General features: G+C 37.2%; 1 protein-coding gene across 6 annotated transcripts in view; it reads right to left on the bottom strand.

Annotated features, from left to right (window-relative positions):
• Positions 1 to 19,884, bottom strand: part of TAFA5 (TAFA chemokine like family member 5) — a 516,381-nt gene that overhangs the window by 397,332 nt on the left and 99,165 nt on the right. For all 6 annotated transcript variants that reach the window (XR_008575467.1, XR_008575468.1, XR_008575469.1 and 3 more), the window contains exon 2: positions 7,479 to 7,565. Coding sequence is in view for 3 of the 6 variants with exons in the window: in XM_054813305.1 (XP_054669280.1) it covers positions 7,479 to 7,565 (87 nt within the window). In the remaining 3 variants the exon portion in view is untranslated. The remainder of the gene's footprint in view (positions 1 to 7,478; positions 7,566 to 19,884) is intronic.

The raw sequence follows: 19,884 nt of genomic DNA, 5'->3' as shown, positions 1-19,884 counted from the left end.
AAGGACAGATTAAAGACCAATATTTTCCTTGGGCAATCATCTCCCTTATTGATGATGTGTGTTAAGTTCATCCTTGTGCTTTTTGGTTTTTCACTGATAGCGCACAGAAACACTAAAAACAACTATCTTTTGAATTTTAAACTTCACACAAATCCCTATAAACCCATTTATTGCATTTACTATATTTGAAGATTACAGCAATGCAATGTTAAAGCAATGTCATAGCTACACTAGAGATATTCCCCTGTAAATCTTTCATTCTGAAATGTACACTTTGGTGAGAAATTGGACATGCTTGGGCGCAGTTCAAGTTGGGTTTTGTTTGTTTATTTGTCTTCTGGGTGAAAGAAAAAAAGTGTCGAGTAGCTAAAGAAAATTCACACATTTTATACTTAAGCAGACACACACACACACAAAAATCCCTGACATAGCAGCTTTTAAGTCCACAGATAAGTGGATTTTAAAAGTGTATCAAACTTAAAAGTTTATGCAAGAGTTTATAAGCAACATGTATCTTTCAGTTTGAACATGCTGAGGTTGGAGCAAAATCCTATGAAAAATTTTACACATTACTTTCCTTTTTGAGTAAAAGCATGTGAAGACACCCTGTCGATGGGTCAAAACCCCCACATTGCTTGCTCCTTTTGAGGTGCAAGATGATAGCCCTTCTCCCATTTTTTTAGTCTTACTTCTTTGAGCTTCTGAATTAGATGAATGCTCCCGGGCTTCCGCGGGCTTTAGATCAGACCCTTTCGTAAGCAAGACATCAGAATGCGGCACCGTGCTTCCCGGCCACAGGGGAGTCACTCTACATGCACACTAGTGTAAGTGGGAGCAAAATCTGGTTCAGTGCTCACACTGTACAGCGCTATTTAGTCTCATAGCAACAAGGGATTCCAGAAGACTTCCCATTTGAGAGGACAGTGGTACCTGGCAACGCCGCTTGCTGTACTAAATATGGTACGCTGTGGGTTTTGTATTTTCTAAATAGCTTTGGACCTTTTTAAATAGGGTGAGTCCTATTCAAAAATACTCATCTTCAATTTCTTCACTTGTCACCTGCATAAAGATTTATACAAATATTAACGAGATCTCAAGTTACCAGCGTAGACTTCTCAGGAAGGCTTTTCTGAATCAATTCCCCTGACAAAAATTCCCCCTTATCTTTCAGCCTATTACGATTTGCATTCCCAACTAATGGAGTAACAGTCGTCAAACAACTTCTAAGTTGCTGAGATGTACTGAACTATCTCACTGTGAATTTTCAGGTTTTTGCCAGAGCTCTGACCCCATACATCTCCAGCAATATAGAAGCTGTGGCCCCAGCAGTAGCTCCTGCCAGGGAACCACTCCACAGGAACTCTCCCAGCTGTGTTTTATTGTTAAAGGAGAAATGCTTAGCACGTGCAAGCTGGTAAAGCATGGTGATGGCGTTGGAAGACATTTCCAATACAGAAGACAGTTGCGGCTGCGAAAAGTAGTGAGGAAGTGAGGAATTCGTATTCCTGATGATCAAGCAGCAAGAGCAAATGTGTATGAGATGCAAGTTCTTCTGAGTTCTTATGGGAAAGCAGCACAAAAATGAAGTGCATAATTTCCAAATGTATGTTCTGTTTTGGAAATACAGCTCATTTGTTCTTTTTACCAAAACTTCAATCTAGTTCTACAGAATTACTAAAACTGGAACTCTGTAGCAAAGACAGCAGCCTTTGCTCAATTCTAGAGGTCTAAAAATATGATCTATACTTTGCATTTAATTCTGTGAGAAGATTCTACCAAACTTTAAAAGATTTATTCTTCACTACTGAGATATTTTATAAATAAAAACATGCTAAAATTCCTGGAACACCACCATGTTCAGATTCTATTCCATATACCTATAACTAAGCCCCTAATATTTTCAGTTGTGTCAAATGTCTTTTGCATATTTATTTTATTCCTGTTCACGCAATAAAACCTGAAATTATGCATGGCCAATGCAGATCTAAATGCAGTAGCACAAGAGATGACGTTAGCCCATTTTCACTAATGAATTTGGAAACTACTACTGGCTTTGAATCACAAAAAATAGAGCAGACGATATCTATTATTAGGTTATCTACACCAAACCTTTGCCAATGCCCACTGGATTTCATTTTTGTTACTTTTGAGTTACTCAGGCAATAGTCTGTCACCAGTCACTTGAGGCGATTATTCCAGCCCAGTGGTTCTCTCAGCTGGAATGTTTCTCCTGATGCTAAGTTTAACATTTTATTTTGTTGAAATTCACCCAGTTCATCCTTCACATATGCCTGAAGTGGCATTATAAATCTTTTTCCATTTTGAATCTAACCAAAATAGATGATATATTGAATATATAGTAATGAATACAGATGGATATATTTCCACCAATTAGTTTTTGCAGCCTTTAAGTATTTTTTCTCACTGTTCCCTGCATACCAATGGCTGGTTCACATTTCTTTGCTACTGGGCTAGTCACAGCTACAGTAGTCCTCAAAATGTTATCCCTGATCTTTAGCTGATGCCAGGCAAGTGCCACTGGAGTAGAAATTAATCTCTAAAAAGATTCTGTTAATCTCTGGTTGGTGACATGATGCAGCTACCATAAGAACCACAAATACATATCCGTTTGACCATCTGAAAGTTTCACTTTGTTTTTCCTTCAGTTACCCAATTAGATGCTATGTTAATATGTCTTTAATAATTTTTGACAGACCAAACGCTGTGTCCAGTTCTTTCTCCTAGTGGCAGATTCATAAGAGGGATAGCGCAGCCTGGATATTTTAGAATAACCAATGTGCAATTTCCTTGCTACAGCGCATCATGCCTGCTTAGAACTTCTCATGTATTTTTCTTCTTAAGTCATTTTGTTTCTTTTGGCTTTTCAGTTGTATTATTTTGGTGTTCTTGTCCTCTTCCTACCATCTTACTGACTTGCTATTCAGGTATGATTTTCTTCCTCTTTTCTACTTATAAAGCACTGTGCTAGCAGTTCATGTCATGTGGACGCTTGCCCACTGGGTACTCATTGTGCTTTCTCCCACACAGCAGTCACCAGCTGGTAATAGTTTTGGACACCACTGACGAAGGCTGGATAGGAGCTGCCTAAGAAGAAGTGAAAGGTTCTGTAAGACCACTCTGTCCCTTGAACCACTGGTAAATTCCCTCAAAACATAAATCTGAAATGACACGATATGCCAATCAGAGATACAATGGATAGTATAGTCAAAGTATGTTACCATGCTCCTCCTCCCATGTTGTACTCATGGATCATCTTCCTTATATCTGCTTATCAAGCAATCTGTCCTTATCTAATTCAAATCTTTAAACAGCTCACTTCTGAAATGTTGCTTTTGTCCTCTTTCATTTTACCTTATACACTCAACCTGTTACAGGGAGCACCTAGCTTTGCGGTAGCTGCTCTGACACATTTAACAGCACAATTATAGATGACTTGGTAACCACCCGTTGACTAAAAATAACCTAGCAACTGAAGACACACTTAGGTATTTATACTTAGATATCCCAGAGGAACCCTTCACAGCTCCTGTAGCTGGGGAAAACATATGTATCTCACCAAATGCAGCAGGCTAGGGATCCTCGGGGGTGGGGGCGGAGGGACGTAGGGGAAGCGATAACATTGCACAGCTGAAAGATTTTCCAGACAACACTCTGCCAGCTAATCCAACTCTTATCCAACTAGCTCTGCAATTAAGGTTTCCTACTGAGAACGATGACAGCATTATGACCTGGGGAATTTTCTACATGAAAAACCCCAAGGCATCTGGGATTACAAAATTTAGAGCCTTAAAAAATCCAGCTCCTACACTGATGGTACTTGCAACCGGTGCAGATCCAAAGGAACTAGTGCCAGTATGCGTATGAGAAAATACATGAGCTGTAATGAATGAGCTGCCAGTGAGGAGGGAGCCAGGGCAGCATATCCTGTGTGAAGAACCTGCAGTGCTGAAACTCAGTCTTGCCTTTCAGAGTACGGATATTTATTTTTTTTTAATGCGAGATGTACCAAGTTTTCACTCAACCTGTTCAGGAAGAAATATTCTAATGTCTGAAGAAAGAGGCAAGTACTTCCAAGCAGTTGTCTAAATGACGTGATGATTTAATTTCTGCGATACATGATTACATATGCTATGGCTGCCTATGGATAGTTTTATATATTTGAGGGGAAAAAGAAACTCAGTGTTAAATTGACAGAACCACACGTCTTCATGGAGAACTTGTAATAAATATTACAGTGTCTGTCTGCCCATCCTTTCCTGCTCCCAGTTTTTTCTGGTTTGTTTATGGCCTTCACCTATTCTTGTTTTCAAAATATGCCTTCATTCAGCTCAAAAGACCTGAATAGGTAGCAATTTACATCCGGGACGAGAACTACTACTCTCAAAGAGAAAGTCTACCAGGTCTCAAGGGCCTTTCTACCTGCCTCCAGTTGTAAAATTATTCCTTGAAATGCTAATGAAACATTCAAAGTCAGGTTGGATGGGACGGAGCAACGTGATGTAGTGAAAGATGTCCCTGCCCATGGCAGGGGGGTTGGAACTAGATGATCTTTGAAGGCCCCTTCCAACCCAAACCATTCTATGATTCTATGATTCTGTGATAATTCAGAGAGAATATACAAGTATTGAAACACAGTGAAGACTGGCGGGCAAGGCATAGGCTTGACTGTTCCAGTGACTATAGGACTATTCACAAAAATGACATTTTTTTATTATTTTTTTTTTAGAAAAAAGGATTTGTATTATGACCAGGATGATTAAACACATGAGATTAATGACATTTAGTTATGATCCACAGCCAGCATCAATTCCCAAGGGTCTAGCCTAAATGTACACAACTAAAATGCTGTAGCATTCAGTGAGTAAGTTGTAAATGAGACCCATGGAGAAAGCCATGCTGAATAAGCAGTGACTCTTTGAGTCAAGTCACAGCAAACCTTTATAAAATGGCCAACAGCAGTGTTGCATGGAAAAGGTAATAAGCTAATATATTTGGGGGTTTGGTGCTTCCTCCCACCTTAGTGGAGGGAAAAAAAAACCCCAAAAAACCAAATTCTACTGGACTGAACACTAATATACAAAGTCATACGCACCGGCAACTTAAGCAATAAGCTCTCTGACCTATAGCTTGAACTTTAACCAGAGAACTTTCTTTACATTTATTTGGCTGTTGACTTTCCACCTCAAAACTGGGATATCACAAAAATTGATCAGGAGCTGAAGTCAGGCCACAATGGAGACTTTTAATTCTTCCCATCAGTGATTCTCACTGGAGTAAGTAGGAAAGGGAGCTGCAGCAAAAATGGTCCATATCCAGCACAAACCAGGCACCTCCGCAATTAGTTAGAACACGTTCTGAACATATGACGAAGAGACGATGACTGCCTCTGTAATATTTGAGCATGTTGGGTGATATTACTAAGGGAAGAGGTAATCTTTGGTTGCTAATAAGCTAGTGGAGGGGAAACAAATATTTTTCAGACAACGGTTAAGTGCAGATGCTTTAAAAATTATTCAAAACCTCAAATAAACAGTTGAAAATTGTTACATGCACAAAATGAACAATTATTACATTTTAAGTATAAATTAAAATGGATTTACCACTATGGCACTCTTTATTTTCTTAACCTGAGAACTCTCATGTTTTCAAGAGATATACACCTGCATCAGACTGTGATGTTAAAGGAGGCCCAGAATTTTATACATTGTTTCTTCTGGGTCTGTGTTCAGGACTTCGTCCAAAAATCTTGAATAAGTAAAGGAGAAAGTGTTTTTTAAATTTATAATCTTAAATCTTAGAATACAAACTTGTTTATAATTCTGAAATATAAACCAATAATTTTACAAGCCATTCATGTATAATATAGCCCACTAGTTCTTGATAGAGGAAAAAAAGTGTTAGCCAGTCTCTAGCTTTTATTAGATATGGCAAGTTCATACTAAATAGTGTAAAACATATTTTGTTCAGTAGGATAAAAATGGATTACTGCAAGCTAATCTGAGATTTAGTACTGGAATTGTGTGGAATTAACACACTGGAGGCCCATCTATGTACACCTGTGGTGGGATAATGGCAGGAAGAGCAGATTAATATAACCTTCCTTTTCATGCACAACCTATTAATTATTTGCTTGTCTGTTTGTTTTGGTGGGAAGTTTACTTCTATTTACCAGATACATCAGGCAGCCTATAGCTTACTACAGTTACTGCAGTAGCCACTGCGTAGCAGCTTTCCACAAAAATTTTTGTGAAAAGTGTATTTTTAAAGGGAAACATCCTCTTTGGTTCTGTCTTGAATTGTGCTGTTCTAATAGGAACCATTTTTCTGCATGCTTATATGGTTTTAAAATAGAAAGCTTTAATTACAACATGAAAAAAAGCATCTAAGATTTTGGCATTTAACAAAAAGCCAGCTATTAACATAGTACCCTTGGCACATGGGGCAGTATTATCTTGGTTAAGTTGCAACTTCAGCTAGCGACAGCCTGAACTAACTTCTGCTAAAATCCTGGAGACGTTGTAGCTGATTCAGCTGGATTTCAGCTGGATAATACATTACAAAGAGCAGTAGACAAACAGCGTAAGAGATAAAGCATCCTTCTCTACAGCAGAATATACACTCTCCCTGGACATTGCTTAACCTTAAATAGAGAAGGAGTGAAGGGGAACACGGACCCCCTGTGCCAGCTCCTGGGAGGTTTTAGCATCAGTGCTGGACCGTCCCGATCATCATACTCATCAGCAGGCTTTTGAACAAGAGACAGAAAGCTTGCTCTGATCTCTTCACTTAACGCACACTCACTGAAAACCCCACACCACCACTCCATGTCTATAGTGTCCTTCACGCACAGGTTCAAGTTCGCTGGCCTGTGTGTGTTTAGCTGCCTGTGTCCATTTCTGAAAGGGCGAATGAGTCATGGTAACTCATTTCTCCTAGCTGAACTAGAGTGGATAAGGTAATATATAGATAGTAGAGATGATCCAGGAATTACAGCTCGAATGTGAGTTTAAGTCTTAAACTAGCATATTGGTTAAGCCATGCCCACAGAAGCAGTTAGGTTTGACCCTAAAGTCACAGTAAAAATGTGAGTATTGTTTACCTCACCAGTATGCTAATATAATGGTGATATTATGACACGACATCAGTATAATATTATACATTGAATGGCTACTATAGAAAAAGTAGACACATCAGAAGTGGGTAATGATGAATTAAAGCTTTGTGTATGAATTACCATATACAGATTAGGTATTTAATTTTTTAAAATACTTGTTACTTTTTTTTTTTTTCCCAAAAGTGTTTATTTTGTTTTGTTTAATATTTCAGAGGAAACTAGTATAGTCTATTCTGTCAGTAATACACAGAATAATAGGTCAGTAACACAGTTTATAAACTATATGCTCTCTATCCATGCCATAGTGCTTTGAGAATGTGTCAACACTCAGTGATTTCCTTACCCAGCTCAAAAGCATCTTGGAAGCACCCCGGGCAATGTCTCATATACAGCCATTGAGGGTTATCCGCTCCAAAATAGCTGTTATAATCTGAATGGAAGAACCATAAATGATTCAATTGAAATCACTTCTGAAAATGCAAAAGGACATGAACAAAGAATACACTACAACATTAGGGGGTCTAACAGCCTGCACACCTGGAGATTTGGAAGTGAAGACTTGGGCGTTTCCCCTTGGAATCACCCTACTGTACGTAACAGCTGCTTCGAGATGCTGAGAACAGTATTCATAAAATTGACCTTCACTGATTTTAGAAGAGCTTTTTGCATCATTTCAGATAAAAGTTGATCAAACAAATCCAACTGCATCTGACATAACTGAAATTTGGTAAAACAGTCTCTTTCTCCCCCCCCACCCCCCCACCCCCCCTTCTCTCTTTGAAAGAGGTCAAGTATTCATATCTTCCCTGTAAGGGAAATATAGTATAGTACATAGCACTCAGAGCAAAAACACGTTAAATAAAAACTTAAAATCTAATGCCACCAAATGTTGGATCCACCAACAGCTTGCTTTGTGGTATTTTTTCTTTTATGAAGAAATAATGCCAGAAAAAGATCTATAAAGTTATTCTGTTGATGTAAATATGTGCAGCTGGCATCAATCCTAAAGACATGCCATAGGTAGGAAGGTATTTATCAATAATGTTGTCCTATCAGAGTGATAGAATCAGTGTATGGCCAATGACCTCCTACTGTGAGAAACAGCTGCGATTTACGTTGCTGTCAGGAGAAGGCCTTCCCCTTTCCAGATTATGTACCCTGCTGCTTCTCGTACAGAAAAACGTCCTCATGAAGGCAATCATTAAAACATAGTAATGCAACTGTAATAGCTTGAGTAAGTTTAACTGTTTTATTTTCCAGATGTGTATCTCCCTTTTGACAGACACAACACAGGACAAAAAATTTTTAACAGAAATTTGAATTTTCCCCTGTTTGAATTTTCATCTTTTTTAATTGGCTATCAGAACTGAGTGTTGCAAACAGGCATCTTTTGTTTTTTTAAACTTTTTTTCAAACTATATTAATCTTTATCATCCCAATTATTTTTTCTGTGTGATGCATACAGTGTATCAAAGAGGATTAGTTTGACACAAAATGTAAAATATTTCCTATTTTTTAAGAAGATAAAAGTAATCCTTTGAGTTACATTTTTTCCTGAATATTTTGCTAGAGAATTTATTGTCATTGCAGTAGCCTACTATGAAAATATATTCGTACAGGAAGTTTTTGGTAACGAAGGATTTGACTTAAATAATGCCTAACAAACAGAAATGTGAACAAACTAAAAGTTGAAAAGAGATGTTATGGTATAAAACAACTGAGAGAAAATAATATTTCATTAACAATTGTTAATGATGCTTCTTCTCCTTGATTTTACTGATACTTTTTACTCAGTCCTGCATCAAGTTACATTACAAAAGCTGGAATACTGGTTAAGAATCTCCTAATACAGGTCTTGCATTGACTGACAAACTGAAAGAAAAGACGGCTGTACTGACCAGTTAGCTAAATCCCGAAAACAGGATACAATACATGAGCTTGGGAGCAGCCTGATGGCTGTGAATCCAAGTTAAGACTAGGAGCTGATGCTCCTGGCTCCTTTTGTAATAAGTTTGTAACATTGCAACAGCGTACTTCTTTCATTTTTAGCTCTCCTGGCCAGAGTAGTCTATGTTACGTATGTGTATAATAGAGGACAATATCAACCCCATTCAATCCCCAATACTCATAGAGAGAAAAAAAAAATAAATGACAAAGGTCTCTTCTGCATTGTGAGGAAAGTCTAACCATAGCTTCAAAACAATATTCATCTTGAGAAGCATTTCCACTGTCACTCGTATGGGAACTTTATTAAAAGCAATCCTATTCAGTACATACTCAAACAACAACAGCGGAGGGATGGACTTCACAGCAAACTGCTAATTAATAGCAAGCAATTCTGTGAACCCCAGAACAAATGAGGCCTATTTTCCTGTACGTTTACATCTTGCAATTGACTGCAGGCTTTGATTTCCTACAGCTGTTTTTTTTTTAAGACCATGTTGGTTCTCTACATTTAATATGGTAGGAGAGGACATAGTATCTGTTCCCACCATTGGGACATTTATAAGGTCTCTGTCTTCTAATATTCATAAACCTTTTGAAACTTCTATTTGATACTTCTATCTCTCTGATAAAATTGGTTGAAATCAGCCCTCAAATTAAAAAGTTTTACATGGATGAACAACAGATATCTTGTTTCCTGAGCCTCGAAAACTGCAGAGCCCTCTTCACGGTCCTCAGGGACTGCTCACACTCTTCCAAAGCCCTTACTTCCATTAGTTATCATCTGCTGCCACTAGTTTCTACAAATAAAAACAAAACAAGCCATAACAAACCAAAAGTGTTTATGAAGCCTTTGCAGCACCTATTCCCCCATTCTTACCAACAAGTCCTCACAAAGGCTTTGGGAATATTGGATATTCTTACTTCTCCTTGGCGCTAATGCTCTGAGCCCCATATTCAGATTTTAACACTGTACAGCACTCAGCCAGGCAAATTATCAAATCAAATTACAGTGCCTTACCAATTCACCTCCCATCAGCTCTAAAGCAATACCTTGTTAACCTGCTCTAACCGTGTTGTGTGTCTGAACTGAACACGCGTGAGTGAAGGTTATTTCAGAAGGAAAGGACAGACTGAAAGAGCAGCTTATATCCACAAGGAAAAAATAGGGTAGACGTTTGAGCAAACTGTTTAACTTTAAAGGCAATTAGGCAATGGAATGACTTGCCTGAGGAGGTAGTTTAGACAATGTAATGAGAAGTGCTTAAAATAGAATAAACTATTTGCAAGACAGATACAGATGTAAATAATCCTCCATGTTTTGAACTAGATGAATCAGGAGAGGTATCTTTTCTATTCAAATGTCTGACTATAAAAATTCTATTCTCCTTCCTTGAGAACAGCTTTCAAACTTATGACTGTTTACACCTGTTCTGAATACTAAAGTGAAACTGCACTCCAAAAGGCAGTTTAACCTCACTGTATCATTATAAAGTAGATTTATTCATAACAAGCGTCTATGAAAAACTTCCAGCAAAAAAGGCCTTAGTCAGGGAGATGCACATTGTTGCAAAAATGGATTGTTTCTCTAAGTGCTTATATGGCTCCATCGCTCTAGTATCCAAGCGCCTTACAAACATTAATGAATGTATTCTCACAACACCCCTGGGAGATAGAGATAGTATTATTAGCTAATGCACAAAGAGTAGCTTGTCCAAAGTCACACAGAAAGTCTGTGGCACAGCCAAGACTCAAAACTGTGATTTCCTGCCCACTGCCGTAACCATGACTATATTCTCCTGTGCATATACAGCATTGCAAAATATGTTACATATAACCTCAGATCTTTATACAATAAGCCTTTTCTGTTCAGCTGTAGATCCAATTAATAAATAAAAATAACTTTGTTTATCGGGAAGCTTCATTACAGCAACAAATTTGCAGGTTAGTGAAACAACGACAGTTATATGGGCCATAACTGGTTCTGATATATGAGAGCAGTGAAAGAGAACTCCCTGATCTTCACATTCAGAACAGGAGGCATCATATCCAGAACATGATTTTGATACCAAAATATTTTCCTTCAGATAAAGTGTTATGAGATACAGAGAAGTCTGCTTTGGAGAGGGGAAAAAAAAAAAAAAAAGGCAAAAGGCAGGCTAGCTGTATTCCCTACATAGGTCCTTTTGGATAAACTATTTCTGTAATAAGACATACACAGTATTTTCAGTTTTAATGAGGTCAAATCTGGAGGGACAACCACAGTAAGTGTATTTACACCTGAATATAAGAGAATAGAATTTGGCTTATAAATTTCATATCATAATAATAATACAAAGATATGACATTTATAAATATATATAGTTTTGCAGTCATTTAGATTAATTTTAATGAATTCAGACATCTGATCAAATGATAACAGGATTCTTCTGAATCAAGAACAGAGCAACTCGTCTTTCGTTTCAGCATGGGGGGAGCAGAGGCATTACATTTTTCCTCAAATGCTAAATAATTTAAAAAAAAAAAGAAAGTAGAGGACAACTGCATAAATAATGGAAAAGGATATGAAGGTATAGTAGATCACAAAGTGAATAATGATCAAAAAAATACAATATTGTTGCAATGAAAGGAAGTATAATTTTGGAATTCATTGGCAGAAACAAAAGACAAGGTAAATAGTGTCTCCTGAACTTCCATTAACAGCACTTTTCTCAGTTTGTGGCTTCACATTTTAAGAAAGATATAGATACATTGGACCTGGTTTTAATTAGAGCTACCAGTATAGCAAAGGGAATTTAGAGTGGATGCTAACTGAAAACAGCCCAGCTATCAGGACAGTTAAATGATGGATCAGATTATCATTGATAAGGAATCCACATCTCAACGCGTGTTTAAGAGCAAGTTAAATAAATATCCATTGGGGGTGATCCTAATTCACGGAAGAGGATACACTAGATTGTGTCCTCAGATTCATTTCAATCTAACACATACATTTAATCATCATACAAATAGTACAAACATGTATTCAGATCATTTACTCTCCAAGAACCCCCAGTCTATAATCCCTTATTCCCTCCTTTCCCTCTCCCCCACCTCTTTCTCTCTTGCTCTCCCTTTCTCTTTCCCCTTTTCTTCCTCCCTCCCTCCCTCCCCCATCAGCTCGCTCTCTCCTCAACCTTAGCATGTTAAGGAACATCCTATTCTGCAGGACCAGATATCTATTCCCTATAAGACTACATAAAGATCCAAATTTAGATAAAATGTGATTTAAGTTCCTATCATACCTTCACTACAGGACCAGAAAACTGTAATGACTGGGTACTTCTGGGTAATTTTTATTATCATTTTTATTACCATTGAGTAATAGAAAAATTATGAAGATAGACTGTACATTAGGAAAATTATCAGATTAGAGAAACAGAGACTCTTGCTATTAAAGAGCTTAGGTGCTCAGTGAGGTTGCAGGAATAGCTTTTAATTTTCTCTGATTCTCCCCAGTCTAGGGTGAGGTTTTTTTGCCAAGTCCAGGGCAAGGGGTTTTGCCTGGTCCTATAAGCTGCCTTCTTACATTTGCACATGCAAAAACATACTCTGATTCACTATGATGAATATAGATCATTCTGTTTCATAAGAGCCAAACAAATGTCACATGAAAGACAACAAACTGATGTGCTGTACCATCACTTTATCTCCATTTCTTTTGAGACTGTTGAAACTGGGCCTGGATGGAGATAACTGGAACTGCACTCAAATAACAGAAAAATAGGATTAAATAGTTCCACATTCCATGTGGGATGCAGCGTTTAAACAGGAAATGTTTCTAGGGAAGAACTAAAGGAAGACTTTAAACTTGGAGCACCCTCTTGGAGATCTAATGCCTTCTGGGACTGCTTTGTAAAAATGAGCTCACACTACATTATGTGGTTAGGACAGGTTACTGTATTCTTCATCCCACTTTGTCCCCCGAGATATACAGCTGATTGGGAGAAACTATTCAGTTAGCTGAAATTACACAAAAGCCATATTAATATCAACAGGTGTATTTTCACTACGTGAAATGGCAGCCTACGCAGCTGCCGCTAAGGAGGAGTATGGTCCTTATACGAACAATTCATATTCACTGGAGTACAGTTTATTAGAATGGCTATATTTATGTGCAGTTTACAACTTACTGTATAAAGGATTCATTAAAAAAAATTGCACCGTTTGGCAAGTCCAGAAGTGCACACATGGAGCAAACTCCTCACTCAAGGAGAAAATGAGCCTTTGCCTAGAATGTGGAGGAACCTGCAGGATGCTTTTCAGAAAATCTGGAAAGAAAGACTACTGAAGCTCAAAGCGGGTACCAGAGAGCCCACTTACAAGATGTTAGCAAGGGCCCTCTGCTGTGAAGTTTGTGGAGTGCCTGGCCAAGCACTAATGAAGAAAGCCACGGGAATCCCATACTGGAAACTGAAAGTTAAGCTGTTAAATATGAACATATGGAGCTAGGCAAGCTGTAGGAGTCCCAGCTAGTTGTGATGGTTTAGACAATAGTACTTGTCATTCCTCATAGGAAGATCGTATCACCAAAAGGAGTCTCAAAATTGTGAGTATCAGTTAAAATGGATGGCTTCACTTAAAATGGACGACGACTATCAACATAACCAGCAAAGGGAACGATGATGACTCCGTGAACAAAAAAGTCATAAAATGTTACTTGACATTTGGTCACAAGTAGCATTCTGCTAATTTTACCAGGAGCTAACAGATTGTCAACCACATATAGCGATAAGATCTTAGAGAATGGCACAAGCAAAGCAAATCCATTCTCTCTTGTGAAAGGTCTCACTTTCATTGCCTGCATTAATAATCTCATCTGGAAAATGCATTCTAAAAGACAGTCAGAAATCTAGTTCTGGGGCGGTTATTATGTTGGCTTTGGTTTGGTTTGTTCTGTGTCTGTGCTTGACTATGGGAAAGCAGAGTCTTTCTGAATTTCGGTCAGAAAACAAGAGCCCAATGAATGAGAAAAATCTGGGGAATTACTGGTAGCTATCCCATAGAAGCTGAAAGTGAAAACATGAGACTGCCTCACGTAGCCTCATTTCACTGGGAAACACAGATAATTTCCTCTAATTTCATAGAATCATAAAATCGCAGAATAGTTGAGCATAGAAGGAACCTCTGGAGATCATCTAGTCAAATCTCCCTGCTCAGAGCAGGGTCAACTGGTAGTGCAGGTTGCTCAGGACTGTTTCTCTCTCAGGATGAACAGATGTCAGGATCCTTGGTGAACAACCTGTTCCAGTGTTCAATCACCCTTACAGTCAAAAAAAAAATTCTTATGTTTAAATGAAACTTCTTGTGTTTTAATTTATGCCCATTGTCTCTTGTCCTGTCATAATTCGGGCAAAATTTAACCACAGCTTTGGCAAAACAGAATTAATCAAAGTTGATAGCAAAACTTTATGTAGGTCAAATTGTTGAGTCTTTCTTGAAAGCAAGGATACTTCATATCACATCTAGTATTAATTTCAGTGAATTAAAAAAATTAATTGCATGGTCAGTGGTTAAAGAGTCATAGTTATGTTCATAGATATGTGCAGTAATATGTGTATAATGACACAGTTCAGTCTACAGGAAGAAGTACCATAACAAAATAACTGGTGATAACCTCAAGAAAATCATGTCTATCCAGCTGTTTCCATGAAAATGGTACTACTGCATGTTGTCAGATACACCCTAAGGAAATCAGTGAGTAATTCAGTCACACGATGGGAACCTAAGTGGAACCCAGCAGACACAGAACTATGCATCTCGTACTCAAGCGCTAAGCATACAGACTAAACTATTATGATCCATTTTTCCACCTGCACCACAGTGGATGTGGACCAGCAAATAATTCAAACGGAAGCCAAGAAGTAGGATAAAGAAATCATGCAATAGCATGACCTTCTCATGTTACTCCAGTTGCAATAAAAGCTACACCATAACAGTAAATGAAACCAAAGAAATTCTATTAAACCTGCACATAGCATATATTTATATTTTACTGTAGTCCACCCGATTTTAATTATAAACTGATGGACTTTGGTAAGTTAAAACAAATACTGAAGAAATTAAAATATATTCAAAAGAAGAAACTGAGCCTGTAGTTCAGTCTGAAAACCAAAAAAAGGTAGAAATAACCAGGATATTGCAAAATTATGTTGTTGGGCTGGTCACCTACTTTCTCAGTTAAATTTTGCATTCCTTGTATTTGAGTAATCTTTGGTGTATAGGTCTAGTTTTGTGATCTTGCCTTTTTGTGGTTGCGTGAAAAGGTTCAGTATGTGCAGATAAGAATTTCCATAGACATGGAAGTGACATGCAATGGTAGGGAGCTCCTGGGAATAGCTAAACTGGAATAAAATCTTCCAAAAGATAAAGACAACAGAAAAGTCTGGTGCCTATCTGCTCTCAAACCTACTGTGAGACCACTTGAGAAATGAGGGGAAGCTTGTGAGACTTTTCTGTCCTACTTACACAAGAAAAATAAATATTTTTAAGCCTGTAATATGCAAGAGCTATATTGTTACAGAATACAGTATATTTAGTTATGGTGAGTACGTACAGTTATAGTGTACTTCTGGTATTAAAACACAAGTTGCAAGACCATCTTAGTTTACCCATTTCTGATCCTGCCACTATTAGAGCAAGATTTTTTTGCTCTTTGCCAAAAGTTCATGGCTTGTGTTTAGGAATTTAATAAATAAGTCATATTCAGTATGGTGAGAATGAACGATTCAGATTCATAACATCCAAAGTCTCAAATCACATGACAGACAACTGTACATTCTTTGCAGTCAGGTAATGGAACTAACCAAAACAGGACCTTTGATCTAGATTATTAAATATTTGCAGTTGACACTGGGTCAACATTAAACTAGAGAAGAACCGTAAAACGCCATTCCAGTTCAGTTGTGACTGGGATCTGTATTGTCCTTGATCTATTTCTCAGCAAAAAGAAAAAGTGATGGCTATAGCTGTCCACAAATTAGGAAGGGGTTTCTTCCCTGGAATTTCTGGAAAAGGTTCCAACAAATAATACTTTTAAGCGGAGCCTTGCTCTTATTTCTGACATAGGAAACCATTTCTAACAGAAGAGAGTGACAGAAGCAGTGCTGTTCAGCTTAACGGTAGCATGCAGTACTAGCTAAACACACGTATCTACAGGCCACCGTGGCAAAGATGTTTCTTCCACGGGCTTCCATGACTGCAGAAATGATACTGCAGTCAACTCCACATGAATCCTGGCACTAAGCTAAGTAGATACAGTGTTCTCGCTCCAAAACTTTATATAATATTTATGTGACATGCTCAGTATGAAAATTACAGCTACCTGACTATCTAAGAAACAGAGATTTTCAAAACACTGACAAAAGCCTGAACTAAGGCAGCTAACAATGACTATCACTAAAATTGGAGGTTCAAGGCAACATTTTAAAGCCAGTGTCATCATGGTCCTGTCTCAAACATGACCATTTGCTATCTCGTTCATATGCCAGTTTCTAAAAGGCTGATATATTTAAGTGTAACTCTAGATTACATTCTTACCAACAGGACTATTTCACCATGGTAATTAGGAAGCATTTTTGAAGAAATGGGTAGGTGCTCAACTTATGGAAATAGTAACCAAACTATGCAAGGATCAGCACTGTTCATTTGTCAGAGTTGGAAAATACTGTGTACTTGTAGGATTAATTGTTTTTCTGCTTTTCTCATTGCTTTTATTTAATAAACACCTTCTTCCTTATAAAGTGCATCTGACTTAGAACTGTACCTGCAATCTGTAGCAAAAAAAGTCATTTCAGCTTTGAAAGCCAGTGTGGACAGCTATCCAGGAGTGGTCTGCCAAAATAGTTAGCTGAGAATATTACATTTCTTCTAAATGTACATCCATTTTATGTTGCTTTTAAAGACAATTTCTTAGGTCTCTCTCTGCTTAGCCCAAGGCTTTCAAATGGCTAGAAGATGAATAAAATAGAAATCTGTGAAATTTAATCTAGATCTTAAGAGTTCTGTAAATATATTGCATCATTAAGATTTCTTAAAAATACAGCTGGCATTTTGCATAAATCCATATTTAGCTCCGTAATGAGTGAATGTTTGGTTGTTTTTTTATTTTTTAATACCAGAGAATTGACTGAGTCTGAATTTAGTTAATATATTCCTTTATGGAATGCAGCATTATTTGAAATGTGAAAAGACAAAGACATAAAACTTTCATTTAGAAGGTTAGAATTACGGCACATGGAAAACAATACACTATTAGAAATATTTCTACAACTAATCCTTAACAAATAGGGATATCAACCGAACTGCAACTTTCATTCAGGAATTTCAAATATACAAGGCCAAATTTTGTTCTAAAATCTGTTTTTGTTCTAGCTCCTGCTGAAGCTTAAAAGAAGGTGGGCCCATGTACTAAGCAGAGAACCTTCTCACACAAGGTCTGATAGATACTTATTTTAAACATTTTCAGGACAATTTGAGCTCAGACACTGAACACACTGTGAGCCATTAAAGGTCACAGAGAGAGCTAGTAGCAGAGTTAGATTAGAATTTTGTCTGTCCCTGCCCATCAATACATCATTCCTGGTCATTAATTAGATAATTTTCTAGAGTTATAATAAAGCAGCCTTCTTTGTCCCTCATAGGCATATCCTCACATTTATATGTGTTAAACTACTGAATTTAGTATATATTTGTGAGAGTATTTCTCATGTTTACCTCCAGAGCAAAGTCTGCTTGTTTGATGGGTTTGCTTACTTGTCTTCTAAACTGAGAAACACAAGTATAGCATATGAAAAGTGAAAAGATCAATAGGATTTTCAAAGTTTGCTCAAAATATCAGAGATTAAATTCCTAATGAATGAGTAAACAGGTAAGGAAAATTAGAGCAAAGTGTTAATTGCATCTTTATAATTCTGCTGGTTTTGTTTTGTTCAATTAAAGCTTAATAGTTTGAACTTTTTATCACTACTGAGTAACATAACAGATTAAAATCATATTGCATGACATCCCAAAACAAGGGATTTGCAAGGAAGCTGAGGGACAATATCACATCATGCTATAAATTTATGCAACAAAGAATAAAAAAAAAAAAGTGAGAAAAAAACCCCAAAACAATACCCAATATCCTAGTTTGCTTCTTCTCCTAAGCATTAAAGCAGAAACATTTCAAGGAAGGACTTTATCACAGCCCTCCTAAAGGACAGGTTTGTATGACCTCAGAGGCTGTAGTGTATTCCATAAAGAATAAGAACACTACAGTAATTGTTTATAATCAGTAAGATTTATTATAAATGCATTTTTAAAAGCTTTTAACTGAGCACGTCTACGTAAGGACCGTAAGTGCCCCTTGCCCACACGTTATCACTGCAGCCATGAGCTGTCCTTTCAGCACCACGGCCTGCCACACCACGAGCAGTTGTTGCGCTACTTGAACTCCTCCAATTAACTCCAGCAGTCAATTACCTTATGAAACAAGAAAAGCGCTGTCATCGTTTTCAGACTCTAGAGATATATGTTTAAAAGACACAAGTGAAACTATTCAAACTGAGATCTGAGTTACACGTATGTAAAAGTAGTCGTTTACAATGAACTAGAAACGCTGATAATTTTATAAACCACTATTTTTATAGGAGACAACAAAGAAATTTCTTTAAAACTATGTATCTGTTAAATCTATACGTGTTTGAAAACCCTATCAGAGTTGTGAAGCAAGAAATCATTTCAGCTCAACAACTGAGCATGCATAATAGAATTCCTTTAAACAGCCAACTAATTATACCAAATCCCATGTTGCAAAAATTAACTGTTTATATAGCTGATAAGTGCATATTTTCCTTCCAAAAACTTTAAGTGTCTATGTGAAAGAAAATTGCTTCTCTGTAAATACTAACAAGATCATCTGCAGCAACATCTTTGATGTGCTGCAGGACCGTGGTTCTTAGTGAATAGAAGAAAATGGAAAAAATATTCTTAGACTGTAAATCTACTACCTTTCTTTTTCTTTTTTCTTTTTTTTTTCTTCTTTTTTGCTCTTTTTTTTTTCTTTTTTTTTTTTTTTTCTTTTTCCTTTGGGTCAACTATGCATATACATGACAAGAAGAGATTAAAAATTCCAAGTTTAGAACCAGCATTAACTCCACATTAAGACTCTATCTTGACCATAGAAATAGTTCCAAAGTTACTGCCTCCTTCTGTTGAATGTTTATACCTCTAAATACTCCTTCAAATTTCAGATGTAATTAAAATGTAATAGTTAGGAAGAAATTATGTCTACTTCCTGATGATATAATGAAGAGATTGTTCATGCTGGAAAGTTCAGAACTCCACCTTGTGGTGATAATTTTAACTATATGTTGAAAAGAACTTGGGAGAAGAAAAGGAACACTGAGATGCAATCACTGAAAGCAGGATAAATTCAGGTCTGAACTATGGTGGAGGTTTATTTGGAAAAGCCTTCAAATTCACTTAAGACATGTGAGGCAAAGTAAAACCATAGAATATTTTCTTTATTTTGGGAAGAAATTTGCAGAACAATTTAATGTGTAATATTCACTGCGAAGACAGATAAGTTTCCATCACAGCTCCACTTTTTCTGTCAAGCCAAATGACTGAAAGTTAGCACACTGACCACTCTATGGGTTCCTTTAGCTTTCTTCTAGCAACAAATGCTAAGCATTCTGCTGGACTTGAATTGTTTAAGGAAATCCAGACTGACCGTCTCCCACCACAGACTCAATAAATAGCAGATAATCAAGAACACAAATTCC

The sequence above is a fragment of the Grus americana genome, chromosome 1, assembly GCF_028858705.1.
Source record: "Grus americana isolate bGruAme1 chromosome 1, bGruAme1.mat, whole genome shotgun sequence".
NCBI classification, from domain to species: domain Eukaryota; kingdom Metazoa; phylum Chordata; class Aves; order Gruiformes; family Gruidae; genus Grus; species Grus americana.
The sequence above is the reverse complement of the archived record's forward strand: the minus strand, read 5'-3'. Positions and strand labels throughout refer to the sequence as shown.